The sequence below is a fragment of the Hoplias malabaricus genome, chromosome X1 (assembly GCF_029633855.1).
Source record: "Hoplias malabaricus isolate fHopMal1 chromosome X1, fHopMal1.hap1, whole genome shotgun sequence".
Classification (NCBI taxonomy): Eukaryota; Metazoa; Chordata; class Actinopteri; order Characiformes; family Erythrinidae; genus Hoplias; species Hoplias malabaricus.
Genome location: NC_089818.1, coordinates 16,429,287 through 16,453,781, shown reverse-complemented (window position 1 = coordinate 16,453,781; position 24,495 = coordinate 16,429,287). Strand labels below are relative to the sequence as shown.

At 40.6% G+C, this 24,495-nt stretch overlaps 1 protein-coding gene across 1 annotated transcript; it reads right to left on the bottom strand.

The window, feature by feature from the left end:
* Positions 1-6,298: 6,298 nt before the first annotated feature.
* LOC136675815 (FYVE and coiled-coil domain-containing protein 1-like) lies at positions 6,299-23,923 on the bottom strand. The gene is made up of 18 exons (XM_066652577.1): positions 23,800-23,923; positions 21,805-21,917; positions 20,633-20,739; positions 20,245-20,370; positions 18,119-18,225; positions 16,205-16,348; positions 14,756-14,843; positions 12,009-14,258; positions 11,634-11,726; positions 10,342-10,460; positions 10,072-10,239; positions 9,674-9,817; positions 9,324-9,535; positions 8,608-8,749; positions 8,306-8,413; positions 7,324-7,534; positions 6,980-7,089; positions 6,299-6,782 (listed from the first exon to the last, which is right to left on the bottom strand). Exons 2-18 carry the CDS (start codon positions 21,860-21,862, stop codon positions 6,707-6,709), a joined length of 4,263 nt encoding a protein of 1,420 aa, XP_066508674.1. The 5' UTR covers positions 21,863-21,917; positions 23,800-23,923; the 3' UTR covers positions 6,299-6,706.
* Positions 23,924-24,495: the final 572 nt, after the last annotated feature.

Below are 24,495 nucleotides of genomic sequence, written 5' to 3'. Positions count from 1 at the left end.
AATTTAAAGGTATCTGTTTTCTGACAGTGTACAAAAACCAAGACCCTACCTTGATGATTTTTTATTCTGCCAATAAAATATTCAGTGACTAAACAATATTTACATTTAAATCACTGTCTTTAAAAGGAAAAGAAAATCCATTAATAAATGACATATTGTATCTTTGATGCTAAACTTCAACTAATATATGCCACCAGTGCTTTACTTTATAGTGAAGTGAATCAATGGGACTTGGCCATTGCCCTTCCTTTTCTGTGAGGTAAAAATAGCCATTTAAATTCGGACACAGTATGAGTCAATCTTCTAAATGCGGCGGAGGAGAGGGCAGATGCATCTTGGCTTAAATAGACCGTCTCGGCTCACTACCTTCATGAATAGAAATGTGGAACCAATCAATCTCATTTATGGCAGCTCAGCTTGCCCTATAGCTTTAATAGAGAGGGGTTGTGATGGTTTATACTGCCTCTTAGTGGCTATCAACTGTACTGCACTCCCTAAAGTCCATAAGAAACCAGCGGTGTCTAGAATTAGTTTACATTAAAGCAGATTATTCATTAGTCTTGAAACTTATTACTCAGCAACAAATCAGGAATCAGCTTTGACAGTCACAAATTTTAACGTGAAACTTAATTGCATTATTGAATTCATTACAATAGAATTATTCGCTAGCTGCTGAGACTAATATCATTTGTATAGGTTATTTAATAGGAATGTGTGAATCCACATATATTTGAGTTTCGAATACGTTAAAGGATTAGATTAGCAAAAGATATGTTCCTAGTAATGAATTAAAGCAAATACGTTCATTCTGGTTACTGCAGGACAACCCAGTAAACAAGGAACGTCCCTGGACGTTCAAAATAGGTCTAAAAGTAGTCTGTCCGTCAAGGACGTGTTTTAAACGTCAGTAGACGCCCAAAATGCGTTTTATACAAGTAATTTATTTCGGGGCAAATTAATAACGTCAATGGACGTCCAAAATACGTCTAATAGTCGTCTTTTCAAAGTCTGTGTTTGGACGTCTTTTCAACTTTCATTTTCAACTTTAAGAGAACGTTGATTAGACGGCAGTCATTACGTTATTTCAACGTTGAATCAACGGCTAAATGTTTACTGGGAACCAAGTGTAACATCGAAATTAAGATCATGATATTAGCTAATGTTTTAAAGAGTATAATAAAACAAACTGCAGTTAGAATGACCTTCAATTTGTTTCTAGCGGTGAAAAAAATGGGATTCTAGCAATTGGTGCCCTTTCTGCTAATATTGCTAGATTTATTTCTAAAATTTGGCATAGTTCTGATAATCCATCCATCGTGAATTTCTCACACAAAAATCTGTTGTTTAAAAAGTAAATAAATAAATAAAAGTGTTAGAGTTTTCTATCGACGGCGATAATAACGTGGTAATGCTGCCTCGGCTGGATTTTCTAGCAGGGAAATGCACACCATAGATAGATGAGGCCAATTGAGTCATTGCCGAGTTTCAGACTGAATTGCGAATCCGGAATCATTTGGACCAAGTTGAACAGCTCCTCAGCGGGAGATTTATGGCGCCTTTCAGCCGAACCTGATCCAAAATGGATGCCACCAGTCACAACTCTCTCACCCAGCTAATGGCAGCCGTGGATTCCAGCCCAAAGGGCAAAGTCTCTGCAGAAGCGGCTGCTCTGGGAGCACTGCGCTGATGAATGGCTGGGGAAATCTGACTAGGAATGAATGAAACCAATGTCCCTTCCTCCTTTTAGCACTCGAGTCACATTCAACACTTCAGTTTGAATGATCATTCAGTAGAAGCCCTCAATTTGTCCTCGTCAGACACTTGTACATGTTGGTGTGTGTGTGCACACTCTGGTCATTACAAGGCATTTCAAAGCTTTTCTCTTTTGAAGCAGGTGTTTCAATGCAGTCTGATTCATTGATACCGTTTCTGTTGTTGACAACACTTGTGTAATTCCAGGCAGTCGTGACCTAATGTTTAGAGGACTGGGCTTGGTACCGGAAGGTTGTTGGTTTGATCCCCATGACTGGCAGGAACATCATTGGCTGAAGTGTTTATAAGCAAAAGATGGCTACCCACCGCTCTGGCTGTGTGTGTTCACTGCCCCTAAACTAGGGTGACCAGACGTCCTCTTTTACCCGGACATGTCCTCGTTTTTAGACTTAAAAAATATCCGGGCGGACATTTTGTTTTTCTAGAGCGTACATAGAATTTCGAGAAGCGTTTCTTTCACAAACTAGTCCCGCCCTCCCCTACTCCGATTGGTTCGCTTGAGTGAGAAGGGGGCGTGGTGAAGTAGCCTAAAATCTTCTGATTGGACAGTCTGAGCTACCGTTATTGGTCGATAACATTCTGTGTAAACATTTAATTGTTCAGTCTGCACGTTAGTAGTCCCTGTTTACGTCAGGCAAAGCTCGAGTACCTACCCTCATCTCCAGCAGTTAAACCGAAAGGTTCTCGGACGAATTAAAAAAGAAATTCCCATGTTTTGTGTCGCAAATAGAGGTGCAAGGGACCTAAAATCACACATAAGTTCAGCTAAGCATAGAACGTCAGCGAGGGGCGAGACCTCATCACTCCACCCCCCGGAGGCGTGTCCTCTTTTTCACCATCTCAGATCTGGTCTCCCTACCTAAACACCAGTGTGAGTGTGAGTTCGCTGTTCACCCAATGCAGAAGTCGATTTCCATTGTACGCTTGTACTTAATAAAGCATGTGACTAATCACTTACTAATTAGACAAAAAGCTGGATTTAAGGGTGGATAGTTCACATCTTGTAAGTGGACCATGATTTTCTCAGAAAGCTTGTGCTGTTTACCATTTGAAGGGAGTTTAAGGTGTTTACCAGTCCTTGCATGATTGTTATGAGTCTTGTTCTCATGATATCTTACAATACTATTTCGTATCATGAAAAACATACCTCATGAATTGTATTCACTGCTGGAAATCTGTAAATTAATTTAAAAAGATACTTGTCTCTGCCTTTTAAAAACAGCTTGCAGTCATCTTGAATTTCCATTCAATTCACACCTCTGTGACATATGTGAGCATCAGGTGCATGCGTTTTGCAGCGCAATATGTGACTGACTCAAAAGAAGAAGTATCACTGCATTATTTTGTCTCCTTCTTCTGCATTGGTATTCAGCTCACATCCCTTTTCTGCCCACATCCTCTCTCTCTCTCTCTCTCTCTCTCTCTCTCTTTATGAATGCATGTGTGTATGTCTGTGTGGGAAAAGCTGAGCTCTGTGGCAGTGGCAGCATGAGGTTGTGTGGAGGATGTGCTCTGCTTTACAATGAGCTCATTAACCTTGGGAATGATGGCTGGACCCTGTGGACGGCTGCCCCTCCTTCCTGGACCAGAGATACCGTAACCACAGGCAACCGCCATCAGATCGCAGTCAAGAGCCTGAGAGATGATGATCTTAGGAAACACTCCTCACCATCGCCATCACAGCTGAGATTACTGTGTACACCCCCTAGGCTCTCTTAACATTTCATTACGCCTAATTCTGTATTACAGGTTAATAGCCCACGTTTCAGTACCGTGTTTTGATGTGAGAATATATCTAATTATGCAATAAATGCATTTAACCCTTATTTCAAAATGTAGCTGATGAACCAAGGCCAAATTGCGTCCACATTGTGATTACTTAATACTTACAACCTCTTCTTTGTTTGTAACAGTCTACTTAAACACAAAAAGATAGCAATAAATAAATAAATGCAGATTCGAACAATACGTTTTCAGGTATTTCTTACATTTAGCTGCAGAAAAGATGAGAAAACTGCCGAGAGTCACACATTGTTTTCAATTTAATCACATTCATAATTCCATTGCAATCCATCATGGCCGTCATATCACAATACCACGGTCAGTCCCATACACATGATGTAGGGCTTGACCAACAGGAAAAATTAATTACCAATAACATTTTAAAGAGGTAAACATTCTTTAAATTCAATATTGTAGACAAACAGTGCTGCACTGATGGATATAGCTGTGTTAAAGGGGCACTCAGGCCAGAATCAAAGAAATAAGCACTGCTTTATCTGCTGTAAAAATGTCACTCTGCCTCCTTAAGTGTGTGGAAATTAGTCTTTAGAGTGAGATTTCCCAGATGCTCCCTCTTGGGATGATGTATCTTAAGAGTGGGTGGAACATTTGAAAATGTGGATACTATAAAGTGGGTGGCAGAAAGAGGCAGAGAGCTACTATAAGGACTAGGAATGTGCTTATCATGTCAGTGTTTATTAGGCTCTACGTCAGTGATATATTTGATTAATGCAGGGGTGAGAAACCTTTATTCCACTGGGGGCAATATTAAAATTTCCATTTCTGGTTGTGGGCCACAGACTGCAACAAAGTTACATGATGCCAAATAATACAGACATGATACTCCTTCAGAACACTCCTCGAGATAAACGAGCCACGAAGAATTCCGTTATCCATTTTTTCTTAAAAGACTTGGTTGGTTGATTACAGAAAAGCAGCTATTGGATGAAGCTGCGACCATGGATCTGCATTGTATTTTGCATAAACAAATGGCTTTGGTGTAAAGCTGAAACATACAGCCAATAAAAATCTAGGAACAATTTACGGTTGAGCAGAGGATCGTATGTGGCCTGTGGGCTGGAAAATCCTCACCATTAGCTAAAGGCATGCTGGGTATTGAAGTGAGAGCAGATGGTCGAAATAAAACCCTATAAGGATAGAAAACACTGAATTCTGTCAAACTAATGAGCGCAATGCAGCACTAAATAATAATAATAATACAAAAAAACAACAAATTCAGTTGTACATTTGTGCCAGAATGCCCCTTTAACTTTTACTGTGAAATGCAAAACAGTAAGAAATTCTCAAGCAGCTGCTGTCTTTAGGACACTTTCACGTATTTAAGGAAATAATTAACACAGCATATTGGTCATTCTGTTGTTCAAATTAAGATCAGACTTCTAAATTATTATGATTAGATTCTATGCTAATATTTTTAAATTAATGCTGTACTAGAAAAATTGACAATGAAGTATCTGTATATTCTATAGAGTCCGGCCCTACTGTCCAAATTTAAAACAATATGTTCCAGTGTTTACTGTTCAAAATGTAACTGTTAGCCACTAAAAACCTTCAAAAAGGCTTTGCAGAACTCAGCTTTTAAAAACTGACATCCGGAAAGTGCACATTTGCAAAACTGACAGCTCAATGCTTCACAGTAAAAAAATCTCATCTGTAACAAGACGTCTCAAAACACGTAGGTTGCAGTTTTACTGGGAGCAGGAGTTGGGCTTGGTTTGCTGGGTTACAGATTGAGTCTTATTTGAATAGACCACAGCAGCAAAAAAAAAAAAAGTATATATATATAGAGCTTGTAAAATTTCGTCCCACATCAGCGGAAGAGAAAATGCATTGTGAGAATGCCGGGGAAAAGGCTCTGCCTCTTATTATGAGGTGTGCGAGCTCGTACAATCACAGATATCTGTTCGGCAGATGGAGAATCGTTGTGAAAGCCGCAGAAATCTTTCAACATGCAGAAGCAAGTAGAATATTTGTGCTTCCTGTCACAAGCTGCAGAGTCAGTTTGATCTTGTGCTCAAAAAAAAATACACCCACGTGTAGATTCTATTCTCTACAGTTCATAATTCCTACCGTGACTCAGTAAACAAAGCCTTATTTCAAATCTGACTCTAACTATAATAAACATTTCTAACGTTTTCAGTTGTGTTTTTTTCTCCCCTGCATCAGTAACTCCATGTAAAACCATTGTAAAACACTTCTCTTCAAATGAAATATAGAGATTTCACACATATAATAAACTCTACTAAATTTCTGATAGAAATCTAAATATAAGTAAGAACACATTGTTCAAATGTCTGGAATCAGTTTTCGTACCAAATAGAAATTCTACCACAGAGTTAAATATAATAAAAAGTTTTATGCAACGCTAGGTTTAAGGTTATATACATAAGAAATATGAATGTAATGATTTAAAATGATCTTTAAATGAAGAAATACTATTAGAATTTCATGTTCATATCTTCTTTCGTGTTGATAGGAAGTGATTCTAAATATTTCTTTCATATGTCATTGTGTGACATATGTTTCCACTGTGGAAAAGAATATAATTTATTTCTATAACCCGTTCTAGCATCACTCTAAATGCTGTTTTTACTCTTGATTCCAGACATGTGAACATCAGTGTGTGAGATATGTTTGAGTGTATAGTCCACAGTTAAATTATATGGCTGCATATCTGTCAGTTGATCAATATTTTATCTAAAAAAAATAGCTAATATTCTGCATTCAACATCTTTCCTGCATCTCAGCACGGTAGTAAAGCTTATTATTTGTAGTGCATGTCATTTATAACCCTTTCTTCACACTAAACCTATTCTACTAACCACAAGGTCCACCACGGGTCAGTGGACCTGACCATAACGTCACTTTATACCAGCCCCCTTTATACAACAGAAGCCAGAAATGGTGCCATATTACCTTTTAAAGCTTTGATTTGTGGTATTGGATCATGTCTATGTCCAGTGTGTACTGATGAGACATGAGTGGTCAGTGTTTTCAGGGTGAAGTGACCACAAGCAAATGTAAGAGGCTAGATAGATGTGTCATTAGAGTTCCCTCAAAGTCTAGCAGCCTCTATCTCCTATATAGACAGTTGTGTGTGTGTGTGTGTGTGTGTGTAAACCCTTCTTGTTTATGGACAATCACTGCCATCGTAGACCACCGTCTGCTCCACTCTGAGTCTGTAAAGCACTTTCTTTGAGATGAACCTAAAAACAGGGTCATGAAATACATCATTCAGAAAGAGAATTAGGAACATTCCAACCCCTATCTGCTGCATGTGTAGCTTATGGTATATTGCTAGGGTCGATATATTTAATATTTAATGTGTGAAAATCTGGACATATCTATGTACATGTTTTTCTGTTCTAATTCAGCAGAATGTACCAAACTTGTAAATACAGACCTGGAGAAAGAGTTGTCGAAGATTAGGGAGTATTCTCCAGGGTTGCGAGCCTTCAGCTGACCCTGCATGTTTTCTTTATGAGAATTACACCTGGTCAGAGGGATCAGGACCTTTAAAAAATAAAATAAAAAAGCAAAACAGGAAGGCGAAAAAATGAGAGAGAGCACACTTTAGGATCCATGGAAAGGGCTCTGAAGTGATGGAGCTTCATTTATGACCTTGTTTTGTTAGTAATGTCCCAGTACCCTGTTTCACTAATATTCTCATAGCTGAATGATATCAAAGCCTCACAGAAATGTTCTAAATTGAATGCAAATTCTTTCCAGATAAGTGAAAGCTTTTACCTTGGCCTGTTCAAGTGGTGTGTCAGTGCTCTCTCTGTACACCACGCTGAAGGAGATGCTCTTTGGTGCAGAGGAGAAAACCCAGCTGATGATGTGTCCAGCACTATCCACTGTGATGGGGATCAGGCTGTAACAGCTAGACTTGATGAAGAGCTCTCGGAAGTCCTCTCCGAACCCAGCAATTTCCAAAACAGAATATGGCACAGACAGTCTGTAAAGAAACACAAAAGAGACACAAAACCCACAGACACATGACTGTAGAGGTCACTACATGCAGGTGCTGTCATACTGGAAAGACATGGGCTTCATATAAATTTTTACTACAATTTCAGGAGGTGCGCTTTAGAGATAAAAGAATAATATTAAATATTATTAATATTTACTTTCAAATATATTGTTTGCTAATTCTGGTGATAGAAATGACTCTGCAATTTCTACATTTCAATGTATGTGTATCTGTATCAGGGCAGCACGGTGGCGCAGCAGGTAGTGTTGCAGTCACACAGCTCCAGGGACATGAAGTCCCACTTCAGGTGTCTGTCTGTGAGGAATGTGGTGTATTCTTCCTGTGTCTGCGTGGGTTTCCTCCGGGTGACTGTTTGTGAGGAGTGTGGTGTGTTCTCCCTGTTTCTGCGTGGGTTTCCTCTGGGAGACTGTCTGTGAGGAGTGTGGTGTGTTCTCTCTGTTTCTGTGTGGGTTTCCTCCCACAGTCCAAAAAGTAGTTAGGTGTGAGTGTGAGTGAATGTGTGAGTGTGTGTCGCCCTGTGAAGGACTGGCGACCCCTCCAGGGTGTATTCCCGCCTTGCGCCCAGTGATTCTGGGTAGGTTCTGGACCCACCACGACCCTGAACTGGATAAGCGCTTACAGATAATGAATGCGTCTGTATCAGCAGATAAGAACCTAGAATATATCAGAAAATGAGTCAGCCCATATCTTATTATTTAGGGTGTAAAATGGACATTATTGAAAAAGTGAACATACGTGATCTCTCCAGACTTCAGAAGGCAGAGCTCTGCATCCTGCACTGAGGTCACCAGCTCCTCTGTCTCCTCTGTGGTGACATCACCACCACTGCCACTGCCACTGCTTCTGTAATATGTAACAAACCCACATCAAACACTGAATATTCCAAAGAATACTATAAACTCCATTGCTGTGATATATGCCACTAGTTATTATTGTATGCCAACTAACACATTTTCAATCATAGTGTAGGCAGAGATACTGTAAAACCTGACATGAAAATGTGTGTGTGTGTGTGTGTGTGTGTGTGTGTGACTCACAGCTCATCTAGCCCTTGGTGTGCACTCCCAGGGGTCAGAGCTGTGGTGTATGGCAGTGAGTCTCCATCATAGATGCAGTTGACCTCCTCATCTGTGATGATGTCGTACGCTGCGTCGTCTGGCCGGGGGGACTGCAGCGCCACTGTGTGGTCCAGATAGGGCATCACGGTCATTACACACTTCAAACCAATTAGGCCCAGATCACAGTGATATCACGGTAAGCAGCTTTCTCAGATTACTATGTCATTTCTGGCACATTGTCCCTGACTGATGTTATCCAAAGTGCTGAGAACACACAGCCACACACACACACACACACTGCTGGTGGACTATCCTACCCTCTGTTTAACTGTCTCTTTGAAATATGTCTCTATGCACTGCAACACAGTTACATGCCTTCTCTTCAAAACTCTTTACAGGAGGCAAATTAGAATGTGTTTTTTATCTAGAAAGAAATCATCCCACATCTGTACCTAACCTCTCTAAACGCTGAATGCCATCAAATCCTAACCAAAATATTCCAGCATCTAATTTATATCCTTCCCTGAATATTTACAGGTTGTTGCTGGAGGAAAAGGGGTGAAACTAGTAACAACCATCTTGTAGCATGTCAGCACATTTTCTCAGTGTTTATACACATCAGAATTAAGTATTAAATAGTTATCTACATCAGAAAATGAGCCTGTCCTATAGTTCTGTGGTGATCTCTTTCTTACCTGTGACGCTGGGCATGCTGGCCCTGGTGGGTGTGGATGCCAGGGGACTGTTGGATGGCTGGGAGGGACTGCCCAGCTCCTCCTGAGGATGCCGCTCTATGACAGCACTGTGTTGTGTGTAACAGTCTTTACAGCAGCGCTCTCTGCTGCCGCCCTGCTGGGTGCTAACTGTATTGCTGCAGCAGTAGTAGCAGAAAGGACGCCCACACAGCCTGATAGAGACAGTAATACAAAGATCAGACTCTGGCGATCTGCATACACTCTAAACTCAACCAAATAATACCAGCTCTGTGGGGGATTGGTAGAGTTCTTTATCAATGAAGAACATGCCCGTGTAATGTGTTGCTTACTTGCAGTTGTGTCGGCGAAGCCACCAGCTGAACTGTGTGTGGCAGCTGAGGCAGTAGGGCAGATCTTTATCTGTCTGCTCCTCAGCTCTCAGCTTCTGTTCGAACTCCAGAGCGTCTGACTTCTGCCAAAGTGCATCCTTGTCCCTGTAGGGGGCGCCAGAAAGCCATAAATCACACCTCTTAATAATGAGTTTCAAAATGACTGAAATCACAACTTGAGAAGAAGTGCAGTCATTCGCAGACGTTTGCACACTTAATTTAAAAGTTGCAACATTTAATATGGTATTTTCTCGCAGACCTGTGATTTCAGATCATCCGTCACACCACCAGGCCTTTACAAATGTATGAAATTTCATCTCATGGAAGAGGTTTGATAGTGATGGTGTGATTAAGGCTACCTAATAAGCTCAATAAGCCTTTCCTCCAGGTTCCTCTTAGTGCGGTAAAGATCATCTATCTCCGCAGACGTCTTCAAATCACATGTCTGTTTCTCCAGAGACATCCTGCGCAGGTCCTCACTCAGGTCCTGACACGCTTTCTGGGCCAAGGCAAATTCTTCCTGAGCTCTGACACAAACACAAAGACATCAGCGTGGGAGCACACTGCCCCAGAAACATCAGAGATGACACAGCACAGCTTCTTGAAAAAGCATCATTGAATTGACTCACTTTGACAAGTCCTTTTTCATTTGGTTTAGCTGGTCTTCTTTCTGAAGAAGCAGAGCGTCAGAGTTTGCAACGGTGGTGGTCTTCTCTTCAATCATCTGACTGTAGCTCCGGTTAACAGCCTTCAAAATAAATAGAAAATACAAATATTTATAAGTATATGGGATTAGTGGGTAACACTGTTGCTCTTTGCACAGCAGGTTAGGGATTGATTCCGTGCCCAGGTCATTAAACCATGCTATACCTATAGGTTTGGTGACAGCGGCTATAAGTACAACCTCATTTCACAGGGATTAACACACTCATCTCATTGTGTAATTTATGAAGACTTTATATCTACACTCCTGTGCTGCTAATTTGCATATCGGAAGTGTCTCACTATTCAATACTGCCAGGCATTGTTTGTGACATCTGTATTTTACTGTTTTTTTGCACAATAGGTCACACATTCATTGTGTTTCCCATTTATAATTAGTTTTTTTACAAAGCCGAAAACAGACACAATATGCCCTGTTATAAACTCTACAAGACAGACACAGTTCTCAATTCTTCCAAAGATACGTCTTTAAATGGTGTTTTGATGATAGTGGAAGTGACCTCTGTCTAACACCGTCATCAAAAAAACAGACAGACTAAACTAACATTTGGATTTGTAACTAAGAGAATGACACTAGTAAACAGGATTAGAAACTGCGGTTGAAAGCGCACATTCTATTACAACTGATGCTTGATACGTAAACAGAACTGTAACTGAACAGTGTCAGCAAGAACAGACTATCCATAACAACATACAATTGTACTATGTGTACAGATAACGGTATGAACTTGAGCACACATGCCTCTCATTAAACAGACAAAAACGAGAGTGGTAAAACTACAGAGATCTGCAGAGATGTAGAACATGTGAAATGGTCTAATGTGTGGTGTAAACCAAGATCAGAGTCCAAGCTTGAAAGCTTGACCCCCAGAGTGAGGAGGTCTGGTAACTATGGAAATAATGGCCAATTAAGCAGTCTGCTGCAATAATGAACGAACTGACATCTGAAATCAATGTCAGTATTTTATGTGTTATGATGCTATATGCTTTAATAAGGGTAGCTAGTTATTCATAAAACAATGGTATTAATGTCTGGCTAAAACAAAGAGGCTAAACAAACACAGTCCATCCACTCTGCAGCATGCTTTTCTACCAGCGTGCTTGTTGTGCTGATTCTCTATCCATCCCTGCGCTAATCTAAGTCACAAATTAGACAACAGATGCAGTTTCCCTGGGCAACAGGCCTGTGGAAGTGTACCTCGAGCTCTGCAAGTCTGGTCTCCAGGGTGGACACCTCCTGCTGCTTGGCATCCATCTGAGCCCTCACTGCCTGCAGCTCCTCATTTAAAACCTGCACTCAGAAACATCAGATCAGTGTGAGTAGTGAATTAGTGCTTTAGTAATCCACAAAGGCCCCTTCTTCCTGTTATTGTGGACAGTGTACATGCATAAAATTCTTTACAAAATAACATTTTATATTCAATGTAGAAATAAATGTAATTCAATTTTCAAACATGCTCTCACTGTAAAATAACAAAAAGACAGAGAATGTCTGAATTTTGAATAACAAGTAATAACTAATCAATATCCTATGATTAGTCCTTAGACTAGTTTGAAAGTACAGAATATTAACCTTCATCTGGTCTTGATGCTTTGTGATTTCCTCGCTCAGCTGAAGCTGGATATCATCCATCTGTTTCTGGCTGCACTCCTGCAGGCTCCTGGCCTCTTTCTGTGCCTCTTCCAGCCTGACCTGTAGTTCCTGCATGGCTTTACAGAGCTCCTCCTTTTCTTTCAGCTCCTCCAGGAGCCGGGCATTGTCCTTGCTCAGGACCTCCACGGAATGACTGAGAGTCTGTGCCTCCTTCTGCGCTTCCTCTTCCAGCTCCTGAAGCCTGGTGGAGAGCTCCTCCCAGCGCAGCTGGGCCTCTTCGTTCTGGCCGGTCAACATGCACACATGGACGCCCAGTTCTGCCGTCTCAGTGTTGGCCCTGTGCAGGGCTTCCCGGGCTTCTCCGTTCTCCAGAGCCAAGATGCTGTTTTGTTTCTTCAGCATGCGAAGGTCCTCACGCAAGGACGTCACCTGAGCCTGTAGGTCCGCTCTGGCCTGGCCCTCAGTGTCCCGCTCCTTCACCAGAGCTTCTTCCCTCTCTCGGTATCGGAGAAGCTCCTCAATGTTCTGGCGATTCAGTTCCTCCACCTGGTCCTTGAGCTGCTCAGTCAGTGCACGGAGATCCTCCCTGGAGGATTCAGTCACTTCCTGCAGTGCCTGAAGCTTCATCTTTTCATCTGCGTGCATCTGGACTTGGGCCCGGAGCTCTGACACCTCCTCCTGGAGTCTGGAGACCTCCTTCATGTTCAGTTCTAGCTGGGCCTCGGCTAGAGCGAGTCTGGAGGAAGCTTGTCCTGTCTCAATGCTCTGGTACAGGTAAATGTTTTTGGTCTGCATTGTGCTCTTAGATTCCTTAACGTTGACGTTATTCAGCTGGGGGTCAGCCTCTTTAGAACATGGTCCATTATCTAGATTTTCACATTTCTCTTTCAGGAGAGCATGAAGTTCCTCAACTTCCTTCTCCAACCTCCCCATCTCCACTTCTCTGGCACTATTTTTGGTCTGGGATTCCTGGAGGCTCTCCTTCAGGCGCTGGTTCTCCTCCAGAACCTTTTTTTCCCTCTCCTCTACACCAAGTCCTGCCAAATCAAGCCTGTCTTTCAGCTGCTTCTCGGAGGCTTTCAGAGTGGCTACTTCTCTTTCCAGGGCTGCTCTGCTTTGAGCCAGCTCTCTGCTGCTCTCTTCAGTCCTCTTGACTGTATGGAGCAATTTGGCATTGATCTCCATGAGATTGGTGCACTGGGTCTTGTACTCTTCAAGCTTCTTGCCTTGGCTTTCCAGCTTCTGAGGAAGTCCAGACAGTTTCCGGTTTTGGTTTTCCAGCTGTTGGACCTTCTGAGAGCTGTCTGAGAGCTCTGTATCCTTCGATTTCAGCTGCTCCTGAAGCAATACGATCTGACCATCCAGTGCCTCCTTTAGGCCATTGCTCTTCTGCTGCAGCTCCTCATGCATTTTTTTTGTCTCCTCCATCTGCTGTTCTCTTGCCTCCAGCAAGCCCTGCACATCCTGAAGCTGGGTATGCAGGTTGCCTGCTTCCCTCTCCTTCAGAGACAGCGCCCCCTGGAGGCGGTTAATAACTGCACGAAGCTCATCGGCCTGTTCTAGTGCAGAGCCTCTCTCTTCCTCAGCAGACCCTCTGAGCTTGGCTAGTTTCTCCTCACTCTCTTTTAGCTTCTCCTCTCGAGCCTTAAGCTCTTGGACCAGTCTCTCAGCCTTCCTGCCTCGATCCTCACTCTCGCGTTTGGCCTCCAGCCTCTCAACTTCCACCTCTTTCAGCTTGCTCAGCAGCTCCTGGATCTTCCAGGCCGAGTCACAATAGCTGGCCACCTGCTGGCCTTTCTCACTCAGTGCCCCATCCAGCTTAGCTAGAAGCTCCATGTTTTTGCTCTCTGCAATGCAAAGCCTTTCCTCGAGGTTTCTTGATGCTTCCTGGGTCTCAGATTGATGGTGTTCTGACAGATGCCCGTTAGACTGCTCTGCTTCCTGTTTGCTGGATGATTCCGCTGGCTGAGCGCTCTGCTTATGTGACTTTTGACTGGTTCTCTCAGCTGTGATTAGTTTCTCTTGGAGATGACTTACCTCCTGCCTTAATTCTGCAGCTTCATCGGTGAGCAATCGGACCTGCTCCAGAAGCTGTCGCTGCCGTAGCTCTGACTGGTCAAGTTCGATTCGTAGGTCATCTGCAGCACTACAAGAGAGTTCACCTAACTCTCCTAGATCCCCAAGCAAACTGGTGCCTAAGTCTGGGCCTGGGAGGTATTCCTGGGCCTGCTACAAAGAAATGGATTTAAAGTACTCTTCCCAAGGGTTCTTTTCAGATATTAAGTACTGCATTGATGTAGCTTGTAACTAATTCCTCTCTCTCTCTCTCATTTATTTCAAACTTTACAGGAGAAGGCAAAACATGCTTAACGTACATATGAACCAAACAGCTATACTGATTTTAAAAGTAATTTTGAATTTCTACTGGTTCATTCATTACTTGCTGTAGGGGCATGTCTTTGATCTGGTCAAAACTGATATACCCAAATTTCAAATCAAAGAATAAGGCACATATTATATGACGTTAAATGAGTCAACTGAACTGAAGCAAGCATCAGATTCAAGCAGCATCAGACACAACACAATGGAAAATGAGAGAGAAAATGAGAGAGGGCACTTGTTACTCAAAAGGAACTCATAGAATGACTTTTAGACACAGCTGCATGTACAGAGGTGCGTGATTGTATGATGCTGTAAAAAAAAAACCTGTAGAACGGAAAGTAAACCTGTGAGTAGGTGCTGACTAGACTGTTCACACTTGAGCATCGACTGGGTGGTCTCCACACATGGGAAGCTGAAGAGCCAAGAGTCCTCCTACAAACATCAAAGAAAAAACAAGAAACTGTATTTGAAATATTGTACTCCCGTTGTCCTCAGTTTAGAGTTTAGGTGTAGCTACTGACCCAATTTAGACTTTTATAAATCAGTAAATAATACGAACAGGGTCTACACTTAAATCAAGATCAGCAGTGTTTATTTTTAAATGATTGCTGAGAAGTACAGCTGCTCGTTATGTGCATTATGTTAGCGTGCTTTTTCAAAACCACAAAAGGATGTGGTCGTAAACAAACATGTCTGAGTTGAATTAAACAGGAAATCAGCATCGTGTAAAATGGTGTAATGGGGTTTTAGCAATGAAGGGCATGATTGAACCATGTCTCAAAAAAAAAAAAAAACCACATGAAAATCCACTAAAAACACATTTTGTAATGTTGAGCTTTTGGTTGTTATTTTATTTCTGGCGTGCCTGTGTAGTTTGTGCTTGTTAGCCTTGTTTGAGATGCTTAATTTAAATAAAATATTTAAATTCAAGAAAAATGTTTTAGTTAAAAACATAATAAATACAAATATTAGATATGAAACCGTAATCAAGCCAAACTCTAAGTTTTCATATCAGTATTAGTATTTTACAGAGGTGGGTAGTAACGCGCTACATTTAGCAACATTTTGGACAAATTGTACGTATAAGAGTAGTTTTAATGCAGCATACTTTTTACTTTTACTTGAGTATATTACATTGCACTATATTCTGTTTGCTACCCGCTACTTGTTTTTATTGATCCGGCCAATGCACGATCTCTTTGTTTTGTTTTGTTTTTTGTCGAGACTTCCAACAGAAACTCTGTCACATGACTGTCAGCGACGTTTGACTCAATGTACAATGGCAGAGACAACATAATCTCTGCCTATTGAGCCCATTGTTTTGTTAGTGAACAGTAAATACACAGAACTACACACACACACAGTTTATGGTTTACATAAACGTATGTACAAACTGCTTTTTTCTTCTTGTATTTATACTTTGTAACCTCTACCTATTGAGACCATTGTTTGTTATTAAGTTACTGTGACTGAATTTAATTTATGGTACTTTGTTATGTTTTAATTTATTATTGTTTTAGTTGTTTAAGGGATATTCTCCGGCTCTGAATTTGAGTAGGTTTTTCTCTTAGTACTTTTTACTCTTATTTAAGTAATTAATTGGGTGACTACTTTTTACTTTTACTTGAGTCATATTATTCTAAAATAACAATACTCTTACTTGAATACAATTTTTGGCAACTGTACCCACCTCTGGTACTTTAGCAGAAAAAGATCTATTGCACAATCTCAAGCTAGGTATTATACAGTAAGTTCTTGTTAGTAAATACAGGCCAAGAAACTGCCTTTAGAACCTGGCGAAGATGGGCCACTCTGAGTCTAGATCATATCCTCTGGATGCCACATCGAACTGGACCTCATTCAGTTCGTACAGGTGATTGATGATGTCAGCATTGAGGTAGGATTTCAGAAAGGGACTTCGGGCATAGTACCAGTCACTGTATGAAAAGAAACATACTTTATGTATTAAGAAACATATGACATGAAATAAACATTTAAATATGAACAAATTAATGAAGAAAACCAAAAGGTTCAGTTTCATTATCTTATGTATTTTAAAGGAAGCATCACCTACATGTTTTAACGATAAAAGGGGAAGGGAGAATTCTTCTGAAATGTCAGAAAGAAGGAACTAAGAAAAACTAAGGAACAGAAACATTTGTTTTATGAAATTTATTGAAAGTATTGAGAACTGTAAGGTTTTAAAGCGAGGAGGGCACAGCATTTTTTAACCCATTTTTGGTAGATTCAGGTGCGGCATTTATAAAATACACCTTGCATGTTGTTTTTATTTATTTATTTCACAGTGAAAAAAATGTCAAATTTTCAGGAACTGAGATTTTAGAGCAGATATATATGAATTTGGATATTCTAATTTATACCAGGCTAGTTTCCTTGCAGCAGTCTAAATATACTTCAGTTATTTCACTACTGTGATTTTGGTTCACACCAGAAAGTAGTTTTTCACACAGTCGGTGCCAGGCCTGTGACCTGGCAAAGGAACCACAGTGGAAATAATGTTGAAGTACAACCAGCACTTCTTCAGATCTTAAGCACTTCATAAATTCATAATTTACTTGCAGTCTTTCTCTGAAATGCATTGTTTCTCTGAAGCAATTATTTTCTTTGACGTACTGGCTTGGCAAGTACACTTCCAGTCATTTCTTACTTCCTCATTGCTAAAGTGAACTTTCAGTTCAGTTTACAACATGAGGAGACAAACACAGTGGTTTTGGTATTGATTTCACCTTGTGTTTGTACGCTTTCTGTTGCAGGTCTGTAGTAGAAAGAGTTCCCAACACACGCTGTGTGTCCAAAAAGACACTGTAGATACAAATGTTCAACTGGTTGGTGTGATACAGTGGTAAAACCATTGGCTCACATGTGAGAGGCCTGGGTTCGATTCTAGGTCTGGGCAACCAGTCTGTGTTACACCAATAAGAGTCCCTGGGCAAGACTCCTAATGCTGCATTAGCCAGAAACGTAAATATAAACTCTGCACACACGACTTATAGAATGTGATGCAAGCCATAGGTCACCATGCCCAATGCCAATCATCAGCCAGAGAAGTATAAAGCATCACAAGCTCAAAAAAATAAATAAATAAAATCCCAGTATTGACACTCTTTGTTTTGTTTGTATAATGAAAGCCCCATACTGAGTTTCAACACTTACTGAAGATCCATAGTTTTTTTCATTGACATTCCTGTTCAAAACTAGCATTTACAATGTCATGTAGTATGTATCCCTCCCACCTTCATGTTACACCCATCAAAGATGATTATATCTATAACCTGATAAAATACACACTAGATCAGGGGTGTCAAACCAGATACACGGAGGGCTGTGTGGGTGCAGGTTTTCTTTCCAACCACGGAGAAGCCACACCTCATTCCAGCTGTTTTTAATCATTGGATCTAATCAATAGATCTTGACTTTCAGTAATGTGGGGCTTTTGCGTGGTTGAAAAGAACCCCTGCACCCACACGGCCCACGGATTTGGTTTAACACCCCTTCACAAGACACTGCAGTGACAAATAAGGATGTTTAGAAACAGATGTAGGATATATACCTTTCATTTGGGCCAGAGTGGTGCTTTAAATCAGTGGTTCAGCCAGTTTCCCGCTGATGTATCCAGCCTCACAGCGATACACTAGTGAAAACTTAACCCCTGGTTCTTAACAAATCTGCTGTTTCTGTTCACTTACCTAGTGACTTTTTGGTTCATAAGACACTGCTGAAGAGTGTCTGCTAGTCTCTGGTGCACCAGGCAGTAACGGATGAAAGCTCGTCCTTTCCCCAGTGATGTTTTCAGCTGTGGCACAAAGAGGAAAATTCAAAGATGAATAATATTATATTTGTATCTGCCAGCTGATTAGGTTCATTTAATCAGAAACACCGGACAACACCACAATATCGCTCAACTGTTTCTGTGCAATTTACAAACCCAATTCCAAAAGCATTTGGGACAAGAGATTAAATGCTTATATAAAAAGTCAATACAAATACTGTTCTAAAGGTTTTGAACATAAAATAATATAAACAATAATAATATTATTAAAAATGAAATAAAATCCATATAAATCTTGCATGGTAAAGAAGCATCCAGGTAAGCACACTGAAAGTATTTGGACAAGTGTTTTGGACGCTCTGTTAATGGTGATGGTGTTACTGATGAAATGGCAGAAGAGTGCAAAAAACAAGGTTGGAATTTTTCTAATGAACCATTGCCACAGTGTGAGTCAACACAAGCAAACACCATGATGAGTGTCACTGCCACCTAAACCTGATCAGAACATTTTAACATTCTCTTTCATTCTGAGTTCTGTTTAACGACATGACATTAACTGTCATATTAACGGAGTTACGTCATGATGTTAATTCTCGAAACAATTCTATCTTGTGTATCTTCCATTACCAAAATTTGAAAAACCACAAAGCCAAAATACCCTATGCTCAGGCGAAAAGGTTAAAATTTCTGACCTGGTTTACTAGATTACCACCATTCCAGCCCACGCTGGGTGCTCAAGTGTTTGTGTGTTAGATATATGTGTGTCACCGAGTAACCCAGCAGATGGCTGGATTACAGTAAGTGTCCAAATTAAAGAACATACGGACAGCAGATGGACTGCCGCGCCACAGCTGACGGATAACACACCCACAGTGGACCGGGATTCCGTCAGAATCTTCCGTCATGTGCTAAGACATCTTACAGCGATCCCTCTCAGTCAGCTGTGTGCACATATCATCACTGTCGGAACAAAACCTTGTATCTCCATTTCAAAGCTGACCTTAACCCTGTGACAACATTTCATAATTAATGGGCCATTAGAAATGCATCCAAAAATCCTTCCCTGTTCCAGGAGGGGAATAAAGCATATGTTAACTTTCCTTTCAACTGAGATCAAACTAAGAAAATACTGATCTTCTACAAGACCAAATTTACAAGAGGAAGCCACAAACAGGAGTTGCCAAGTTAGCCTAACTACAACTAGCCAGAGCCTTTATATTGGCCAAGTATTGATCATAATAATTAGTTTTTAACTGACATCCCCCAGTTGATAGTGGATAAACATAACACACTTTTGACTGGTAAAACCCAACATGAGGCACTGTCTGAAATGGTTTACTACCCTCCTGGATTACGATCCCTGCAACAGTGTCCTATATAGTGAATATTGTAGCCAATAGTATATAGTAAGACATTTCATACACAGCTCCGGTATTATTACATAGTACTAATAGGGCCGTACTGATATGGAAACTTGGGGCTAAAGCTAATGTCCACCTTTTTAGGTTAGCAATACCTGCTGATGCCAATGCATTAATACAAAACTATTATAGTGTAATATCTAACACAATATAACATAATAAAGAGACACCCTTACAAATTAAATTAGATTAATTCTTGCTAAAAGCTATGCCTCCTTGGAAAATGTGAAAGATTTCAAGGTCAGTAGATCAATATTCTTTTCCCTGATACCAACACAGCACAGCTACTAAATCAAGAACAGCCTCCAAATTAATTTTGAGAGCTCTCTAACTCTACTGTAACACCTACAGTGTGACCAACCTCACGCCGTGTGTCTCTGTGACTTCCTGCTTCATGTTCCAAGGAGCAAAGCAAAAAAAAGTGAAGACAATAAACATCCAAATCAGGTAAACAAGGTAAAAACAAATAATAATAAAAAAACCTAGAAAGAAAGAAAAATTATGATGTGAAACTGTAATTGCACTTAGTTGAAGATGGGGTCAAGGCTGACCACAGCCATCTCTGTGCGCTCAGGTGTGTGTGTGTGTATGTTTTCCGTCTTCAGCACATGCTGTGGATTACCTCAGGGATAGACTTAACAAAGCGGATCCCGTCATTAGCCCCCTTTATCTTAGCCAAGCAGTCGCAGAAATAATCCCAGTAGTCTTTCCTACTGCCCAAAAATGTTGTCTTCTCTTTCTGGTCGAACTGGAAAAAGAGCAGTTGATAGCAATGTTCAAGTAACACATAGGGCTAGCATTATTGTACAGTGTTTCTGGGCTGAAAATATATGACCACGGTTGTTATTATTTTTAGCCAATTTTCTTCACATTTTGCACTAATTGCAGATTCCCTTCACTGTGTTGTTCATACCGAGGAAACATGTTACAGGGTGATAGGTGGGCACTTCTGATTCACTTCAGCTTTGCTAAATCATATAAAACATAAATATAGATCAAGTCAATCACACCTGCAACAGGTATTCCAGTTTAGACGAGAACTTCTGAAGACTGGAGCTGTCGTCTGTGATTGGTTCCCCGGTCTCTGCATGCTCCTTACTCAACTCAGCCACGGCATCTGCATAAGAACATATTCTATATGCTTTTCTCCATACTTCCTTGTCACACAGTAGTTCGAGGTGCCTGAACGCAAATATTGCTCTGTTAAGACATTCTAAATTCGTAGAGATATTGGTAATGTGATTAATCGGAATATGTGGTTGGGAAGGATATCCACAGGCCTAGAGTTTTACACTGCAGGTAGGAGGTTCTGCTACTTCATTTAATTACATAAAATTCCCTTTCTAATTCCTTCCTGTGTTTCTGTTCTGTGAATTCAGCTCCTTGACCTCTTTACTCTTGCTCACACTTCTCAATTTAGACTCTTAGCGTTCTATTTTAAACCAAAACGCTCCTGAAATGTATAGAGCAGAGATCACAATTCCCTACAAGCCAGGTCTCAGTTGGGTCACATGTGTCTGAGAAGTAAGCCCAAGTCCAGTCATGAGTTGCTGGCAATCGAGTCAGAGCAGAGTCTTAGCAGTGAGTCAGAGCAGTGAGTCTTAGGGTGAATCTCATTTAACCTTTTAGTCCTAACACAGCCCTACCCCTCCATTTTGCCTAGGGGTAGTGGAGTCTCAATTCTTGTTGGCAAAGAGTGGTAGGGCTTTAAACACCTTGGAACTGAGATTTGACAAAGGCACATTTTAAATTATGGGCAACGAATGCCTTGTAAATCACTGGCAAGATGGGGGTGCAAATGACCAAATAAAGCCAATAATCAACAAAGCCACATGCAGCAATTAAATTCACACGCCTGTGGCTACCAGAGCATTTAAGGAGGACACGATGTTTAAGTCCAGGAGATCTGATATTGCTACCGACAGGCAGCAGAACACTGGTGTAGAGCTGTTCTTTTTTTTTGTTCTGATGACCAACTTGTTCTGGTTCTTATTTTTACAGATAATGGACTCTCTAATGGACTATCTGCAAAGGGTCATGCACTTCCAGCCTCCTCTCACTATAAGGATATAGTTTGCAGTAATTTCTGATGCAAATATCCAACCTAATGTGATGTTTGATGTCTGAATACATCTCTCTCAGGTTGAACTAAACATAATTTGTTTAATGTTTTATTAAATACCATGCAAATCTCTGATGATCCTCTGGAGCTGGTTTTCTCCCACTGTTACTGATGCCATTGTGAAGCCAGAGGAAAAACTTGGTGTACAGGTTTACACTGCTCTCATTCTGTCTCTGTATGAAAACACATAATGAAGAAGGAAGTCATGAAAGTCACTCACGCACATCTAACCACTTTCTTTGCTTTTCAGTGCACATTCAAAAAATAATACTTCTAACTCTGCTTATTTGAAATAAAATGTTGTTTAAGATAATACATTATTTTAAATATGCATCAGCTCAACCAAAGAAATATTTACATGTGTAATAATTAAGTTTTTCCTTGTCATTTATGCACATTTTTAAACATAAAATAAACTGATTAAAAGTTAAATAGTCTAGTGTTTCCACTGACCAACTTTTTTTTTCTAAATATGAAATAATTTAGAATTTGATGCCTGCAACACACGTCACAAAAGTTGGGATTGATGCATTCATTATCTGTAACCGCTTATCCAGTTCAGGGTCGCGGTGGGTCCAGAGCCTACCTGGAATCATTGGGCGAAATGCGAGAATACACACTGGAGGGGGCGCCAGTCCTTCACAGGGCGACGCACACACTCACTCACATCTACAGACACCTTGAGTCTCCAATCCACCCACCAACGTGTGTTTTTGGACTGTGGGAGGAACCCGGAGCACCCGGAGGAAACCCACGCGGACACAGGGAGAACACACCACACTCCTCACAGACAGTCACCCGGAGGAAACCCACACTGACACAGGGAGAACACACCACACTCCTCACAGACAGTCACCCGGAGCAGGACTCGAACCCACAACCTCCAGGTCCCTGGAGCTGTGTGACTGCGACACTTCCTGCTGCACCACCGTGACGCCCCGGGATGCATGTTTTCCACTATTCCACAATCCATCTTTGCTTGCAATGACTGAGGCTTTAAATTTCTCCTGATTCAAATGGAATATTTCTAAATATAACGTGAATGTCTTGTAACTTGAATATCTCTCACAACTTTTCATTGGAAATATTTTCTTTATTTTTGTGTCAGCTAAATAAAGGGTTAATAAACTTAATAAAATGTTTCATAAATCACAGATTCCTGTTATTTTCCATTTGTTTATTTATTTACAAAAGTGCCCTTTTAGATCAAACATACAGGATTTACATGGATTACATGGTTGTAATGTACCTTTGAGGTGACTTGCCCAAAACGTTGGACTTTAGATTATGATTATGAAGAACCAAACCAAAGAAACAACGCAGTGACCACGAAACACCATCAGAAACCGTATAATTGAAGTGATACTGTTACTAAACGTGGGTCCCCATGCGCTGACGTCAATGTCTAGCCAATGACGGAGATACGACACAGACCCCTAACGTTACTGGGAATGTAAAAATCACTGGAAAAAAGAAGTTGTGACTTTCAAAACCACGCAAAGCCTTGTTTATTTCCGTGTGTTTTGGTCAAGAGCGACGTTTTTTGCTCTTGAAGAAAAAGTTAATTCGACCATAAAATCATTCAATCATTTATTTCCACCTCTAAACAACAGAATTTCTCTCTGAGGGAATGGACCCAGCGCAAAAACACTGGCTTCATCTCAAACGGCTCAATGATACGTATGTAGTGCACTTTATAGATCACAAAAATGTGGCGTGAGCTTTTCAAATAGAGACCAACAACAGTCCGCTGATTAATATAAATGTCTATATTTTGACGTATATTGCAGTATTTTGTGTGAGAAACCGTTGTTCCACAATCCACCAAGTGCACTACGTAGGGAGCACAGAGCAATTTGAGTTACAGCCACAAAACATCATCACCACAACAGAAAAGTGCACCTGCTGATAACTCTTCTAACTCCACACTTTCTGGGAGAAACAAACGTGTACCAAACCCTCAATGGCACCGCGAGAAAGGGTCAATTTAAAACACAGGGGATTAATCCATAAACCACACGCAGGAATGAGAGATAAACAAGTGTAAACACATACTGTGTTTCCCACAGGAAAGATGATCCTCCAAATCGATCTCTGTAGAGGAGTGCTGGCGAGAAAATGGGCGGGGCCTACTGCTGAGTGACAGGCGTCTGAGCCAATCACAGCGCCAACCAAAAACACACAGGACTCTACAACACGGCTGGTTTGGTTGCACCGTATTAACACGGTAAATAAATCATGTGACTGGTGTGGAGCGCTCCGATAACCGCCATAATCCCGAAAGATGAGAGCTAATGTTTGCAGCTAGATGTTTAACATAAGAAAAACATTCACATTAACACAGTGGCATTAATCGTACAGCTAGTATTATATTTATAAAGTAAAGTTAAACATAGTTTCAAACCTAAACTGTTCAATTCCCAGGGTTTTTATTTATTTGTTTGGGGGTGGGAAATATGTATGTGTATAACACGTCGCCAAAATTATTAATACTAATTTTACTAATACTAATACTTATTTTCATCAGTTAATACTTATATTAACAATTGACTTTGAAAGTTTAAAATGTACTCGACATCTGCTGACACCCTCATTCATTTTCAGACTTTTTTTTTCAGATTTTTTATTTTATTTTATTTTTTTTTACAAGGACGTGTAATGGGTCACAATCTGCAGACATCAACACTAAAAGCTTTTTATTGTATAAAATAATTTTATTAAACACAGCTGACTTAAAAAGGAACGTCTACG

Bases quoted from the DNA above. Each gene is read 5' to 3' on its own strand.
- LOC136675815 (XM_066652577.1), bottom strand. From the start codon at position 21,862: ATGGCATCAGTAACAGTGGGAGAAAACCAGCTCCAGAGGATCATCAGA. The intron at 20,740-21,804 runs GTATTTAATAAA...GTTCTTATGCAG, and splicing joins GATCATCAGAGATTTGCATG to ATGCCGTGGCTGAGTTGAGT. The intron at 9,536-9,673 runs GTAAGCAACACA...TGTCTCTATCAG, and splicing joins CTTCGCCGACACAACTGCAA to GCTGTGTGGGCGTCCTTTCT.